General features: G+C 49.1%; 6 protein-coding genes across 6 annotated transcripts; 3 read left to right on the forward strand and 3 right to left on the reverse strand.

Annotated features, from left to right (window-relative positions):
- Positions 1–818: 818 nt before the first annotated feature.
- Positions 819–1,890, reverse strand: FTJAE_1962 (uncharacterized protein; the record flags this gene model as incomplete). The annotated part of the gene is made up of 5 exons (XM_037348106.1): positions 819–1,006; positions 1,057–1,254; positions 1,327–1,428; positions 1,476–1,791; positions 1,840–1,890. The coding sequence occupies 5 exons, from the start codon at positions 1,888–1,890 to the stop codon at positions 819–821; spliced, it is 855 nt and encodes a 284-aa protein (XP_037210922.1).
- Positions 1,891–2,309: 419 nt separating this feature from the next.
- Positions 2,310–5,179, reverse strand: FTJAE_1963 (ubiquitin thiolesterase; the record flags this gene model as incomplete). The annotated part of the gene is made up of 5 exons (XM_037348107.1): positions 2,310–2,370; positions 2,428–3,623; positions 4,359–4,669; positions 4,727–5,047; positions 5,161–5,179. 5 exons carry the CDS (start codon positions 5,177–5,179, stop codon positions 2,310–2,312), a joined length of 1,908 nt encoding a protein of 635 aa, XP_037210923.1.
- A 423-nt stretch (positions 5,180–5,602) lies between these two features.
- Positions 5,603–6,128, reverse strand: FTJAE_1964 (saccharopine dehydrogenase (NAD+ L-lysine forming); the record flags this gene model as incomplete). Its single annotated transcript, XM_037348108.1, has 4 exons — positions 5,603–5,710; positions 5,769–5,789; positions 5,840–5,964; positions 6,041–6,128. 4 exons carry the CDS (start codon positions 6,126–6,128, stop codon positions 5,603–5,605), a joined length of 342 nt encoding a protein of 113 aa, XP_037210924.1.
- A 1,382-nt stretch (positions 6,129–7,510) lies between these two features.
- Positions 7,511–8,571, forward strand: FTJAE_1965 (uncharacterized protein; the record flags this gene model as incomplete). Its single annotated transcript, XM_037348109.1, has 3 exons — positions 7,511–7,761; positions 7,833–8,402; positions 8,451–8,571. 3 exons carry the CDS (start codon positions 7,511–7,513, stop codon positions 8,569–8,571), a joined length of 942 nt encoding a protein of 313 aa, XP_037210925.1.
- A 1,365-nt stretch (positions 8,572–9,936) lies between these two features.
- FTJAE_1966 (Target of rapamycin complex 2 subunit AVO2) lies at positions 9,937–10,716 on the forward strand (the record flags this gene model as incomplete). The annotated part of the gene is made up of 2 exons (XM_037348110.1): positions 9,937–9,962; positions 10,008–10,716. 2 exons carry the CDS (start codon positions 9,937–9,939, stop codon positions 10,714–10,716), a joined length of 735 nt encoding a protein of 244 aa, XP_037210926.1.
- An 865-nt stretch (positions 10,717–11,581) lies between these two features.
- Positions 11,582–12,934, forward strand: FTJAE_1967 (uncharacterized protein; the record flags this gene model as incomplete). The annotated part of the gene is made up of 2 exons (XM_037348111.1): positions 11,582–11,858; positions 12,096–12,934. 2 exons carry the CDS (start codon positions 11,582–11,584, stop codon positions 12,932–12,934), a joined length of 1,116 nt encoding a protein of 371 aa, XP_037210927.1.
- Between the last annotated feature and the right edge of the window lie 90 nt (positions 12,935–13,024).

Here is a 13,024-nt window from a genome sequence, read left to right on the forward strand (position 1 = left end):
TGCCAGTGGCAGAATAACTGATAGGAAATCGCCATTGGTCTCTTGATATAGTGTGCAAGTGTATGATCAGTGTCAAGGATGAAGATGGGGCTGTTCATGGCCCAGACATAAGGAAGGGATAAAATAGGATGAAGCAGAACAACAGTCACAATGCGAACTTGAGTAATAGCGTATGAACCTGGTAGTCTTTATCTCAGAGTACTTCCATAGGGGCCATATCTGCCACCCAAACACTGCCATACTGGTTGACCATATCTGCAACTTGATGTCCTGAACGCGGGTGATTGCCCCTTACAGTACTTCATGAGGCCAGGGCTGGTCCTGTGATGCACCAGCATTGGTAGAGACCCCTTTCTTAGGGGAATAACGGTACCAGTAGAGTTTGCTTTACCGCTCTTGGGCCCTTCTATGTGAGTCCGCCAGATACATGGCCTCTGGGGTTCTGTCTCTCCAGGCACCATAGAGGCAACGCCTTGGTGGGATGGCTATTCTCTTCTATCAATGTCATTGGGGGAAGGGAATCAGATTCCAATATTATTTCTGGTATTATTTGCTTCATATTCAAGTTCTGAGTGTTGGTTGGTGTGAGACATGCTTACTCCCTGTGGTCTATTGACTCTTCTCATTGAGAGGCAGTTCTACCTCGCAGCTTCTTTACATCCACCCGCAGATTAAGTACAGAGAGAGGACTTGGGGCTCTCATCTTAGATGTCATACCTGTTGAGGTGACTTGACGGTACTCTCAGAGAAACTTGGTATGCTCTTTTACAAGTTTATTCTCGCCCTTGATCTAGAGTCAATGCCCTGATACTAGATCCTCAGGATGAGATGCCAGCCTCGCGCTCAATCTCCTCCTTACTGGGACACCACTTATCCTGCAACTCCTTATCCGTCGACTTCTCGATGACACTCTTCTCCCACCACTCGCCCCAACTCGTCAAGAAGATCCGATCACGATCCTCAGGGAAGTCACTTCGTGTCATAGCCGCAAGAACACTTTGTGCACCTGTCACACAATTAGTTACACGTCCCAGCACAATGGTATGTAAAATTTACCCTCGGGGATCGACTTTGCGTCAGCCATATCAGCTTTAATGCCCATTCGGTTCGCGAGACCCGTACCAGGGATGAGACCAGGTGAAACAGCAACCACGTCGTTGGTATCGGCGAGTTGGCGACGCCACCACTGTGCGCCGAGGAGGCCGGTGAATTTGGTGTTGCAGTATGTCGTGCTGGCGGATGCACCAGATCCGGCTTTGAGTTCAGTGTCGAGTACACATGTGCGAGGTCAGAACGTGAGACTTGAACGTGGATGTTGTGACTTACTGGGATCAGAGACTCGTCTGATAGCGCCGGACGAAACAAACACGATTCTTGACTTGGACTCGACCAACTTCTCCCTCAAGAGATGCACGAGATAATGCTGCGCTATAAGCCATCAGTATCTCACATCCAACCTTGCTTGGTAGACTCACAAAGATGGTTCACAACGTGGGATTCACACCACTTTGACCCATGTGGTCCCGGCCCCTCAGCAGCAACACCTCCCAACCCAGCATTAAGCAACAAGTAATCAATCTTCTCTCTGCCAATCTTATCAAGCGTCTGCTCCGCAAAAGACTCGACACCCTTCAAATCATTCAACTCCAATGGAAGAACAGTCACACCATGAGATTCACGGTCGAACTTGAGCTCATCGTAAGCCTTTTGCGCATTTTTGGTGTTGCGTGCGCCGAGGATGACTCTGTATGGTTGGCTCTGGCTGAGGAGCTGTTTGATTGCTTCGAAGCCCTGTATATGTTAGTTTTTCTTACAAAGCGCTGGGGCTTGAGGGCTTACGATTCCGGAGGAAACACCGGTTGCTACGATTGTTTTTGCGAGGGAAGACATTTTGGTGTTTGAATTGAGAATGAGTTGGATGAATTGGTTGTGAGTATTGGGTGCTTACGGGTTGTTCTTAAGGGGGGTTTTGGCGGGGTTATCGGATTTATAGGTGACGTAAACACTGTTGACTTCACTTCAACCTTGGCTGGAGGGGAGGAAATAAAACTCGGGACCCTAACTGATAAAAATATTTAGGTAACTTAGGATAAGTTTAGGATGAATTTAGGATAAATTTAGAATACCTTTTAGGGAGTTTATTTTGTCGCCTTAAACTTGGTCTTGTATTTTCTTGCTCCTAAAAGCTCAGGCAGATTGTGTAAGCGGGCAACAAAATGAAACAGGGTTTCAAGCAAAAAGCGGTCTTAAATCTGATATAATCAAGGTATAATTATTAATTATCTATTCAACTTTTCAACTTTTTATCTCTAGGGCGCGTCCGTTGCGTGTTCATGCGGCAATACTTTTGGAATTGGCCCAAGGCCTAAACTGTAAAACTATCAGCTTCATCTCATCACATCATATCACAATCACAATATCACTTACAGCATTTTCTTCCACCCAGCAATAGTACTCCTCGGAATTTGAAAGTGATTCTCCGCATCCGTCGTAGAAGGCGGCACCATTTCTCCCCTCCGATCAACGCGAGTATGAAGCATCCACGCAATAACCTCCTCCTTCTTTCTCTTCGAGTAACTAGCCTCCTTTCGCACAATCGGTGTAGTCCGTAGCAATTTACGCTCTGACAACGGCTTTGGCTTCGGTCCTCTCTTCTTCTTGGGCGGAGGTCCCATGTCATATGTTACTTGGCCTCTGGAGGAAGATTCGGGTGCGGGGGTAGATGCTATGGAGGATGGTGCGGGTGTTGAGGCGACGGAGTGAGGTGCTGGAGTCGAAGAAACGGATGAGGGAGCTGGAGTAGCTGATGGAGCTGGCGTGGGAGCAGCGGATTGAGGTCCAGGGGTTGGAGTAGGTGTGAATCGAGGTGTGGCTAGTGGTGTAAAGAGAGGAGATTGCTGGGGTGTCATGATAGGAGTTCCTTGGGGTGTGAAAAGGGGGCTTTGAGGGGGTGCATGCCCCGGTTGAGGAGCATAGTGAGGGTGTACCATGTATGGAGATGGCGGTATCTGAGGATGAGGGCTCTGTGCCATTTGCGGGTGCGGACTTTGTGGCATATGGGGATGCGGAGACTGTGCCATTTGCGGATGAGGCGATTGTGGCATGTGAGGGTGAGGACTATGTGGCATTTGATACGGAGACTGAGGCATCTGATGAGGCGACTGAGGCATCTGATGAGGCGACTGAGCCATATAAGGTGAATGTGGAACATGATGAGTATGAGCATATCCCATATTAGGATGCTGAGCCATGTACGGAGATGGCGGCATCTGGTGAGGAGACTGTGGCATCTGGTGATGAGGAGACTGCGCAACCCGAGCAGACTGCGGCTGCACCATCTGAGCATGTTGAACCTGAGCCGGAGCTAGAGGTCGTCCAACCGATCGAGGTGACTGAGAAACTCGCGGTTGTAAAATCCGGGGCGATTGAGCAGGTCGAGCTGCTTTTGAAGCTTCTGCAGTGGCTTGCTCAATCTTGTTGGAAACTTCACACCCTCTGGGTGGTTGAGCAGCTGACTCGGCCGTTGAAGAGTCAACAGCCCCTGAATGGGTCACCTCGGAGGCCTCCTCATCCTCAATGGACTCGACGACCGTATCATTCTTGTCTGAGGAAGCCATCGTAACCTAGTAAACCGAAGTCGAAGATGACGAGCTCCACTGATCTGATGAGAAACTCAACGAACTCGGGCAAGTTAGCGTCGCGCTAAATTCAGGGATCATAAAATGGTCGACTCTGTACTTAACCATCGGCGAAGCAATGCCCACGAGGTAGGTATCTTTGCTCACACTATTTTGCTGCTGAAGGATCTACCAATCAACTTTTTGCTTGGGCCTCGTAATTAGCGGGGGTGTCCAGTTTTCTGCTGTCCCGACTTTTCAGCTTCACAATTGCCTACTTGAGATAGTGCTACGCGTCTTATTGGACTACAATGGCTATGGTTAGAGACGTGGCTTAAGGTGGAGAGTGACTTTCAAGGAGTTTGTATAAGATGGTCGAGTTCAAATGTTGGCTTGCGTAATGTGTCGACTCCCATTTAATTCAATTGTTGTATGATTGGAAGAACCCTTGTGTCTTACCCTGTAGATTTATACCCGTCAACATCTTCTGTTGAGCAAACAGTAACGCAACTCAACCTTCACATCATAAGCAAGTATCTATACTTCAATCAGGCTGTTCTTACAGCCTTCTATTTTGGTCTATGTAGTCAGCTTAACTACAGCATAAATAGCACTTTTAAACGCTCTTGGTTCTCAACTCCTCGGGCAACGTAGCAACCTTCTCATGGAAGAGCTTCTCAGCATCAGCCCACACCCGCGAAGTCTTGCGGTCCTTGAGGGTGAGCAGAGACTCCTTGAGACCTCACTAAAGGCCTCACTAGCCTCGCGGGGAAGCATAGAAGGAAGGTGGTCAATGCTGATGACGGAGAGGGGGAGGTTGTTCTGATCGTCCTTGATCTCGACAGGGACGGTGGGGTCCTCGAAGGTGGTGTTGATGGAGTAGATGGGGATGGGGTTGTGAGGGTTTGTGGTATCACAAGAAACGTCGATGACCACAGCGAGGTTGCGACCCTTCTTGGCGAGGAGTTCTTGGTTGATGAAAGGGGGGATGGGCTTGGAGAGGTAGATGGCGTTGAGGAAGACATCAGCCTTCGCAATTTCCTCGTAAGGGCCTGAAGAGGTTAGTTTCCATCATCCAGGGCACACACAGAAGCACATATATAACTAACCATCACGGTCCTTGGTCTCGTTCAAGTCCCAGCGAGTGATGTTCTCATCAGGCATGCCGGCCTTGAGGAAAAGGTCCACAGCGCCCTTGCCACATCGTCCAAGAGCACCAAGGACGAGAGCAGTGGGCTTACGTCCGAGAGCCTTCTCAGCCTTGGCGAGATCCTCGCGAATCTGGTTGACGAGCTCATCCTCGTTCAGGTAATATCCGCGGCCATCGGTGAAGGTCTCGACAGATGGAAGTTTGGATGACGAGTCCTGCAGCTGGTGGGCAAGTGTCTTTATTCCGAGCGCAGCGCCGGCGAAACCAGCATTACCCAAACCTGAAAAGTTGTCAGCAAGTGAAAGACAGACGATCTGGCGTTTAATCCGTTTGGAGGTTCAGTTGTTGAAGCACCCGCAACGCATGAATCCAATTTGAAGGGCCGTAGCACACCTCGCTTGAGGTGCGGCATGGATACTGCTTGATAGCAGGAACCTAGAGTGAAGCCCCGTGAATCATGAGATTTGGAAGATGAACGGTGTACGAGCTCATTTGCAGAGCTCATACCACCTCGATCAAAAACTTGCAAAGCCATTACGAGCCCCCAGGCGCAGATTGAGGTCTCCAGAAGATGCTGCTTAGCCACCCGTGCTTAAAGACTGCATCATAAGACTCAAACTCCGAGCTCCACCTGGGGGGTCGTGCATGCCCGGCTCCTTTTAGGTCGCCAAAGCGAGGGTCACAAGAACAACACCCATCGGAAGGCGAACTTCTGACCTAGTCATGAGAAACCTGGCTGTTGCGCCTTGGCGCAAACCCGCCCTGTCTTCAACCATCGAGACTTTACAAACAAAGGCAAAATCGCCGCATCTCAAGCTACATGTTGGAGAGAAACTTACGCAGAAACACGTCGGCCTTCAGCGTCATGCAAAAACTCCAAGTCATACAGAGTAGACCCGCCGCGAGACCAACGACCGAGAACCTTCTCCCAGCCTCCTTGGTTCTGTGTCGATTTCATTAGCTAAGACTTCATCCGAGTCGTCTAATAAACAAGTTATTACTTTGTAGCAGTGGGCAAATGTCTAAGTCGAGTCAGTAACAGGAGCGCCCTAGTGCCAGAGATTCAACATACGATGTGATCATTCTTCAGAGGGAAATCCTCCTCAGGAATCTCCTTCAATCCGAGAACGATTGTCCCAGGCTCAGCGTTGGGCCAGACACCCGTGTCGACAAGGCGAGCACCAGCAGCTTCATATTCTGAGTCCTCAAAAATACGCCTAAATTTGGGATCGGTGGAAGATCGCTCGACGGAAATGGGGTATCCAGCATCAACGAGTGTCTTGATAACTGCGGGGGGAGAAAGATCGGTGCTCGAGAGGCTTCTCCTCAGCGCGAAGAAGGATATGAGGATATTCAGACATGATGGCGACGGTTCTTAAGCTGTCAATTCTGAAGTATCGAAAAGAATTAGCTTGTTGCGATCGAATTGGAAAAGATGAGTGCGAGTGGCGGAGACGAGTGCAGCGCGTGAAAAGGCTCAGTGAGGACTCAATTGATGCGCATGAAAACATAAAAGAGAGGAAACGCACAGTACGATGCGATTGAATTATAAAGTAATGATCGAAATAGGAAGGATATCGCGTACCTGGTGTGTCGGATGTTTTTTCTTTTTATCTGAGTCACAGAAAAGAGTCAAGGTGTGAATGTTAGAATGGTCTGCTCCTGACTCGGCCTGAGATTGCGACCCCGGCGAAAAATGGCCCCGCTCCCGCAGCCGAAGAACCCCGCGGTGGGGCCTTTGGTTGCTCTTTTGGGTTTAGCGAGGGGGATTTGAAGCTGTTTTGACGATTGCATCATTAATTCAGGTCCTAGCTCTGAAGCTTGAGTGCAAATGGAACTGCCGTGGATTCGATGTAGAAGTATTTCACGAGAAGATTGCGGTAGACCCTTAGCATGAAGAGAGTACGGTCTGTGAAAGGCCTTCAATGGTATTGCTTGGATTGTACTTGGTTATGATGTTGGCTGGCACCGATCGGAGTTTGGTGATAATGGAGGACTGATGTTACCTTCGCACTCAATTCAGACAAAGCTCAGGTCAGGCCAATCCAGCGTCGACTGACATCTTCATATATTCAAGGGTAGTTGTTTGGCTTGAGCCATAATAATAGAGATTAAGTATTCATAATCTGATCATTATGCATCTGGTGACTCGGAATATTATGAGTCATCAAGATGCCTTACCATTTGATTCGTCTTATGGTTCCCTGCAGGCCAACAAGAGCACCAAAAACTGTCAATTGTCCAGCACGCATCCCTTCAGCTCCCTCCCATCATCATTATTCCCCTTAGTCCAATTGAGCCCTACCAGGCTTGACCAAAAACGATCCATCTCGCTCCTGTGCCTGGCCCACTTCCAAGCCAAGCAACCATCGATCGCCGGAAATGATGCGCTCATCCCACTGATCGGATCGCGTTCCTTGGACGACCGCATCAGATCGGTCCAACCTTGTTCAGCTGAGACCATGCACGCACTTAAACGTCAGAGTCAATTTACTTCAATTAGGTTCAATCGATCACCGTAAGCTACTTGCGACGCATTCTTCGTACCTTTTTTTTTCTATGACGCTACGATTAAGAGATGGCTGGAATGACGACACGGCTGAGACCAAAAGCAATAACAGTGGTTACAAAACCTGGGTGATGGTTTAGACAAATTTATATTTTTCTCATCAATTGATTCCAATTACTTAATTCTCTCGATATTACACATATTCCAATCCAATCCGTAAACAAAACCGCAGTTATGAAGGGCAACGATGAAGTCATCCAAGAGTTCAACGAGGTCGTCAACATGACGGCCTCAGAGCTCGAGAAGTGGCTCAAGTCAGACGATTCCAACAGCGCTGGCTGGCCCAAGGAGGATGAGAATGGCGAGACTGTCGGACATGACAGCGGTCGTAAAATTGTCGAGATCTTGAAGGAGAACCCCAAGAAGGAACCTGAGAAGTACACCGATGAGCAGGTCCAGCATATGCGCAAGGTTGTTTCCTACTGGTAAGTCGCTCACGCTGATTGCGACTAATATCACATGGTCCGTTGGTCAATTGGGTGCTAACAGTATGTAGCAAGCGACATCTCGCTCAGGAGACCAAGGCCAACAACGACAAGTCCCCCGAGGAGGTCAAGAAGACCAAGTCCTACGCGTCACTCAAGAACTGGGGTCACGATTTCCTCAAGGCCCAGAGCAACGAGAACGGCAGTGAGAAGAAGGAAGAGAAAGAGGAAAAGGAAGAAGAGAACGACGACGCTGAGGAAGCTGAGGAAGAAGAAGGTGATGACGATGATAAGCAAACCGGTGAGAAGCGACGGGCCACTCGGAGCCAGACTGGTTCCAACAAGAAGCGTGAGACTCGTAAGGGAGAGTCTACAAAGTCCAATGATGAAGAGGAAGAGGAGCAGGAGGAGGAGGAAGAAGAAAATGAGAAGAAGCAGGGACAGAAGAAGCAGTCCAATGGCCAGTCTAAGAAGTCCAATGGATCATCAAAGAAGGAGGAAGACGCTGAAGAAGAGCAAGATGATGATGAGGGTAGTGATGACTCTGGCGCAAAGAAAGGACCTAAGAAGGGTGAGACTGTGAGCTGGAACTGGGGACAGGGACAGCCCAAGGGTAAAGTCTTGGACGTCAAGGCTGAAGAGTGAGTTCCTCGATTGTTGATGAGATTGGTTACTAACATTGAGTGCAGTACAACTATTACAACGAAGAATGGTAATGAGGTCTCCAGGAAGGGTGATGAAGAGGATCCTGCTGTCGTACTGGACACGGGCAAGAATAAGGCTATTAAGAAAGCTCATGAGCTGAACTAGACGGTTTAACCGGGTTTTTATTCTGTGATAATAAAGGAAGGGGATTATCTGTATCTTACTCTCAACATCGTAATACCATGTTTGCACATTAACATCGAGCCGCTTCTCAGTCGTCTGTAATAACGTCCATTGAACAATAGTCATCTCAAGACACCATGAGAATATACGCTGCTATCATCAATTGGCACTTTGGAATTGGCAAAAATCGCAAAAAAGAAAGCACATCTCAATCATGAATATGTAATTTATAGGAACAGCCCGATGCGGGGGTCGAACCCGCAACCTTGAGATTGTGAACTCTTAAGAGTCTCACGCTCTACCGATTGAGCTAACCGGGCGTGCTTCGCCGGGTGATCAAGCCCGTGTGTTGAGGTCGGTAGTCAGAAAGTAGTATTATATTGATAATCTCAAATCGTATCATTACTGGTGATGAGATCTTGGTGATTTGTCGTTCAGCGCTGGCGAGGTTATGGATGGAATAAGATTCTCTCACTTGTAGTACGGTTCAGTGAGGTGGACAGCAGAAGCTTGTGTCTCTGAGAAACACACAGGCAATCAACTGAGACAAAGCTTGGGTATCCCTTGGACTAAAGGGTCTGGATGATTAAATTGGGAAGGCCTTGTGTAAAGTGAAAAGAGTACAAAATGCCTCTCTGAGTACTTCAAGGGCATATCTGTAGAATAAAACAGGTCTCTCGCAAACAAACTGTTTTGATGTGATGCTATTGAAACAAACAGGAGTCGCCTTAATTTATAGGGTAAATTTGACGTCGATGAAGCTCCATCGTCACAAGCCAAAGACATGACAGCGCTTAGAACAGTGGAGTGGGTCTCATGATACCAACAACATCCCCATGATGCTTTGATAAAAATATCTGGGTAAATCCAGCCGAACTTTAGGGGACTCTTTGCTAAGTTGATTTTAACACTCTATATCTAAGTTCAGTGTTTTCTTGCTCCCTGAGGCCAGCTGCTTGTATGCACCTCTTGTCGAGGTCTCTCTCAGGCTTGTGCAACAAACAGCGGGTAAGCTAACTGAGGTTAGTGGATGTCAGCGCAATGTGGGGTCGGCGCCGCCTGTTTCATGAGGAGCTGCTTGCTGCAAGCGGGCGCAGCATTTCCTCGAGTTAAGCTTTCTTGGAATCTTATCGTCACCTCAGCACTCACTCTGTTACTTGCTTCCATTCTCTTCCCCTCTTTCATTACATTACTTCAACTACGGCCTCATTTAGCGTTTCCTTTCTCTAACGTGTCATTAAAATATCCATCTTCAGCCTGTAATCTGCCTTTCGCTTCTTTTGTTCTATTCAATCTTCGTTTTTCGCGATTGCGCGGCATGTTTCTTGGCCTCCAATCGCAACCGTCATGACCAGTCGCCCTCCATCATGTAAGTGCGCCGACTCGAGAGCACCATGCTCAAGACTAACAAACAATAGGATTGAACCTTCTATTCGCGTCCGTCGGGCTATTCATGCCAATGATGCGACTCTCCTCCGCCGAATTCTCAAGACACATCCCAATCTTCTCCTGAATCCCGATTCTTCACCATCCGGCCTTTCCAATTCAAACATGCACCTAGCAGCCTCTCTAGGACACCGCGAAGTCTGCGAAGTGCTCCTACAGCTCGGCCACGAGGATCCAGTCCCTGCACTCAACGAGACCCATCAAACAGCGCTGATGCTCGCCTCAGCCGGTGGCCATACCGAGGTTGTGCAACTCCTCTGCGAACACGACAAAACATGTATTCTTCGTCGCGACATTCGAGGTCGCGATGCCGTGATGGAAGCTAGTCTTGGTGGACACGACACTATTGTTCAGCTCCTCCTTACCTTTGTCCCAGGGGGACCTTACGATGCAGTCCGCCGAGCGGACGTGGAGGGAAATACGGCATTGCATTTTGCAAGCGGGAATGGAAACCTGTTGGTGCTGCGAACGCTGCTGGCGGCGGGCGCGGATATTCATAAGCGCAACATTTGGAACTGGACACCAGCTGCGTATAGTGCTACTGTTCAGGCCGAGGTCTATCTGAAGGGTCTGGTGAATGAGGTTGGGAAGAGACAGCAGCAGCAACAAAAGAGGGAGATTGAGTCCGCCAAGAAGGGAGGCGGAGTTCGAGTCGTTGAGGCCACAAGCGATGAAGACTGATTCGGACTGAGTCGTTGCTGAATCTTGCAGGATGCGGCTCTTCCATGCCACCTGATGTGCAATGGATCTCATGACCTGATGTCGACATCGACACCAGCAGAACCGGCTTCACGCAGCCAATCATTTCTTCGACTCTTATCAACTGCTTGTCGTCATATTTCGCAAATTTTGTCAGTTTACAATGCTCAGGAAAGCGTCACGGAGTTAATCTGAATTGAATCGATTCACTATGCATTGCACATCAACTGTTCTTGACCTGCGCCATTCACAACCAACTGCGCCCGATCTGAGTGGTGTCCCAGCTCCACTCACAACATGTCCTGTCGATCTCATGCATGATCACAACCATTTCAGCTCCTCTGACGAACCAGATATTCACTGCATTTTCAGGCGGACAGCCACGACGAACCAAGTCAAGTGATTGGATACCAGGCATCAACCGAGCCGTGTGGCATGTTCATGTGTGACGCACGACACGCTGACAGGACGCACCACCATGAGGCTGTGTTCGCCAGCTGCGTATCACATCTGAAGTTGACCTGAATAGCGTTGCTCCGGGGTCTTCATCCAATTGTACCCCGCATCGCCGACGTTTGAGAATAGCTGCAAGGTTGACGTAATGACTGGTGAATCACTTTCAGCTCAAGAGTCTCGTGACTCTTGTGAGGAGATACTCACGAACAACTCGACGTCTAGCCTACATGGCCTCTGATTCGGACCTGATTAATCGCCAAGACGTGTAGTTGATCATGCCCAGATATCTGTCTCTCAGCAGCATAAATAAACACCACCATCGTCTTACGGACTTGTTCCTGTCAACCAGCCGTCCTTCATTCTCCTCAGTTTGTTTTTCAGACTCGTCCTTATGTCCAACTCAAGCCCGGTTCACTGTAGGACTATTGAGGACGTCCCGCTGCCATATCCAGCTTCTAAGCTGATCATCACCCAACGTCTTGAAGCTTCGCGAGAATCACCTTTCTGGGCTTGGATCATTGTTGGTGCATTCTACGACAGACACGATAACGTCCTCTGGAGCACTGAGATCTTTGCTGGTCGGTTGGACGTCGATTCGGACTCTGAAGACGAGTCTAGTGATACTGAGTCTGTGGCGGAGAGTTACACCGAGGAGGCAGCTTCTTCAGGTAAACACTGATCCTTTGAAGATTTGCTACAGACATTCATGCGTGGAATGCTCTATATAAACTCTTCGTCTTCCACAATTCTGACTCTCCCCAGACGTTTTCTCTTCCTACCAAGAACGATCTTATCATCACAACCAAGCTTTGAACTATCAAGTACCTCAAGCCCAACAAGTCTTTCCATATTGGAACCAATCTCCGCCATACGCTATTCCACCGACTTGGAATCCAACGACCCAGGGTCAAGTTCCTGGCTTCTGGCAAGCATCTTTCGACCCGAACGTTCGTCGCTGGGTTCATACCTGGCAACCCCTCTGACTCCCCTTCCCTTCCTCCCACGATCAACCACCATGTCTGGTTGGAACCCCATCAACGGTCGTGACGCTACAGGCTCACGACCAAACTACTCACCCATGGGTGCACCGATCCCATCGCAGGGTCAGCCGTATGTTCCTCATCTTGGTGGTCCTGGGTATAACTTTGGTCTAGCTCCCCCCGCGTACGGCTATATGTATCCCGGCACAGCCGCATATGGCCAGCCCGTTTACGGATTCCCTCCCCAGGGACCGGTAGCTGGGTTTCAGACTCAGCAGACGTATGCGCACCAGCCCAACGGGACTGGTAACATTCTTCCTCGCCAGGCGCAGCCCATTCCGCAGATCGACCCGAAGATGCCTGCTGCGCAGATGACCAACTCGTCTGGTGGTGTTGGCTGTGAGCCTGGGTACAACTACTTCTTCCCCGCGAACCATACCAAGGTTCATGTGTTCAAGAGTGATGTCCCTCCTTGGCAGCTGCAGACAAACGCCCAGATCCCCTTTATTGCCTCGCACGTTCCGACATCGACAAAACTAGGTGATCTCTTGAAGGGATTTGGGTGCACCAATCCCTCGGCGAAGAAGAACATCTGCTTCGAGCTCTACAGTGGAGGAAATGGCAAGTGGTACAAGGGGTATTCTTTCACTGGGGATGACAAGGATGAGATTGGCAAGACCATGGATGAGGTTGGTTGGGATTCGTCCAGGACTGGAAACAAGGGGGAGAAGCCTGTTGTCTGTCTCTGGTTCTGCAAGAGCTGATTTGGCTTGATTCTAAAAAGATGATTTGGGAAAAGGTAGTTGCTGGCTATTGTTTCTGCTACTGTTGTTCTTTGCTGGTGGAACGTCAGG

The sequence above is a fragment of the Fusarium tjaetaba genome (assembly GCF_013396195.1).
Source record: "Fusarium tjaetaba strain NRRL 66243 chromosome Unknown NRRL66243_c0000035, whole genome shotgun sequence".
In the NCBI taxonomy this organism is placed as follows: Eukaryota; Fungi; Ascomycota; class Sordariomycetes; order Hypocreales; family Nectriaceae; genus Fusarium; species Fusarium tjaetaba.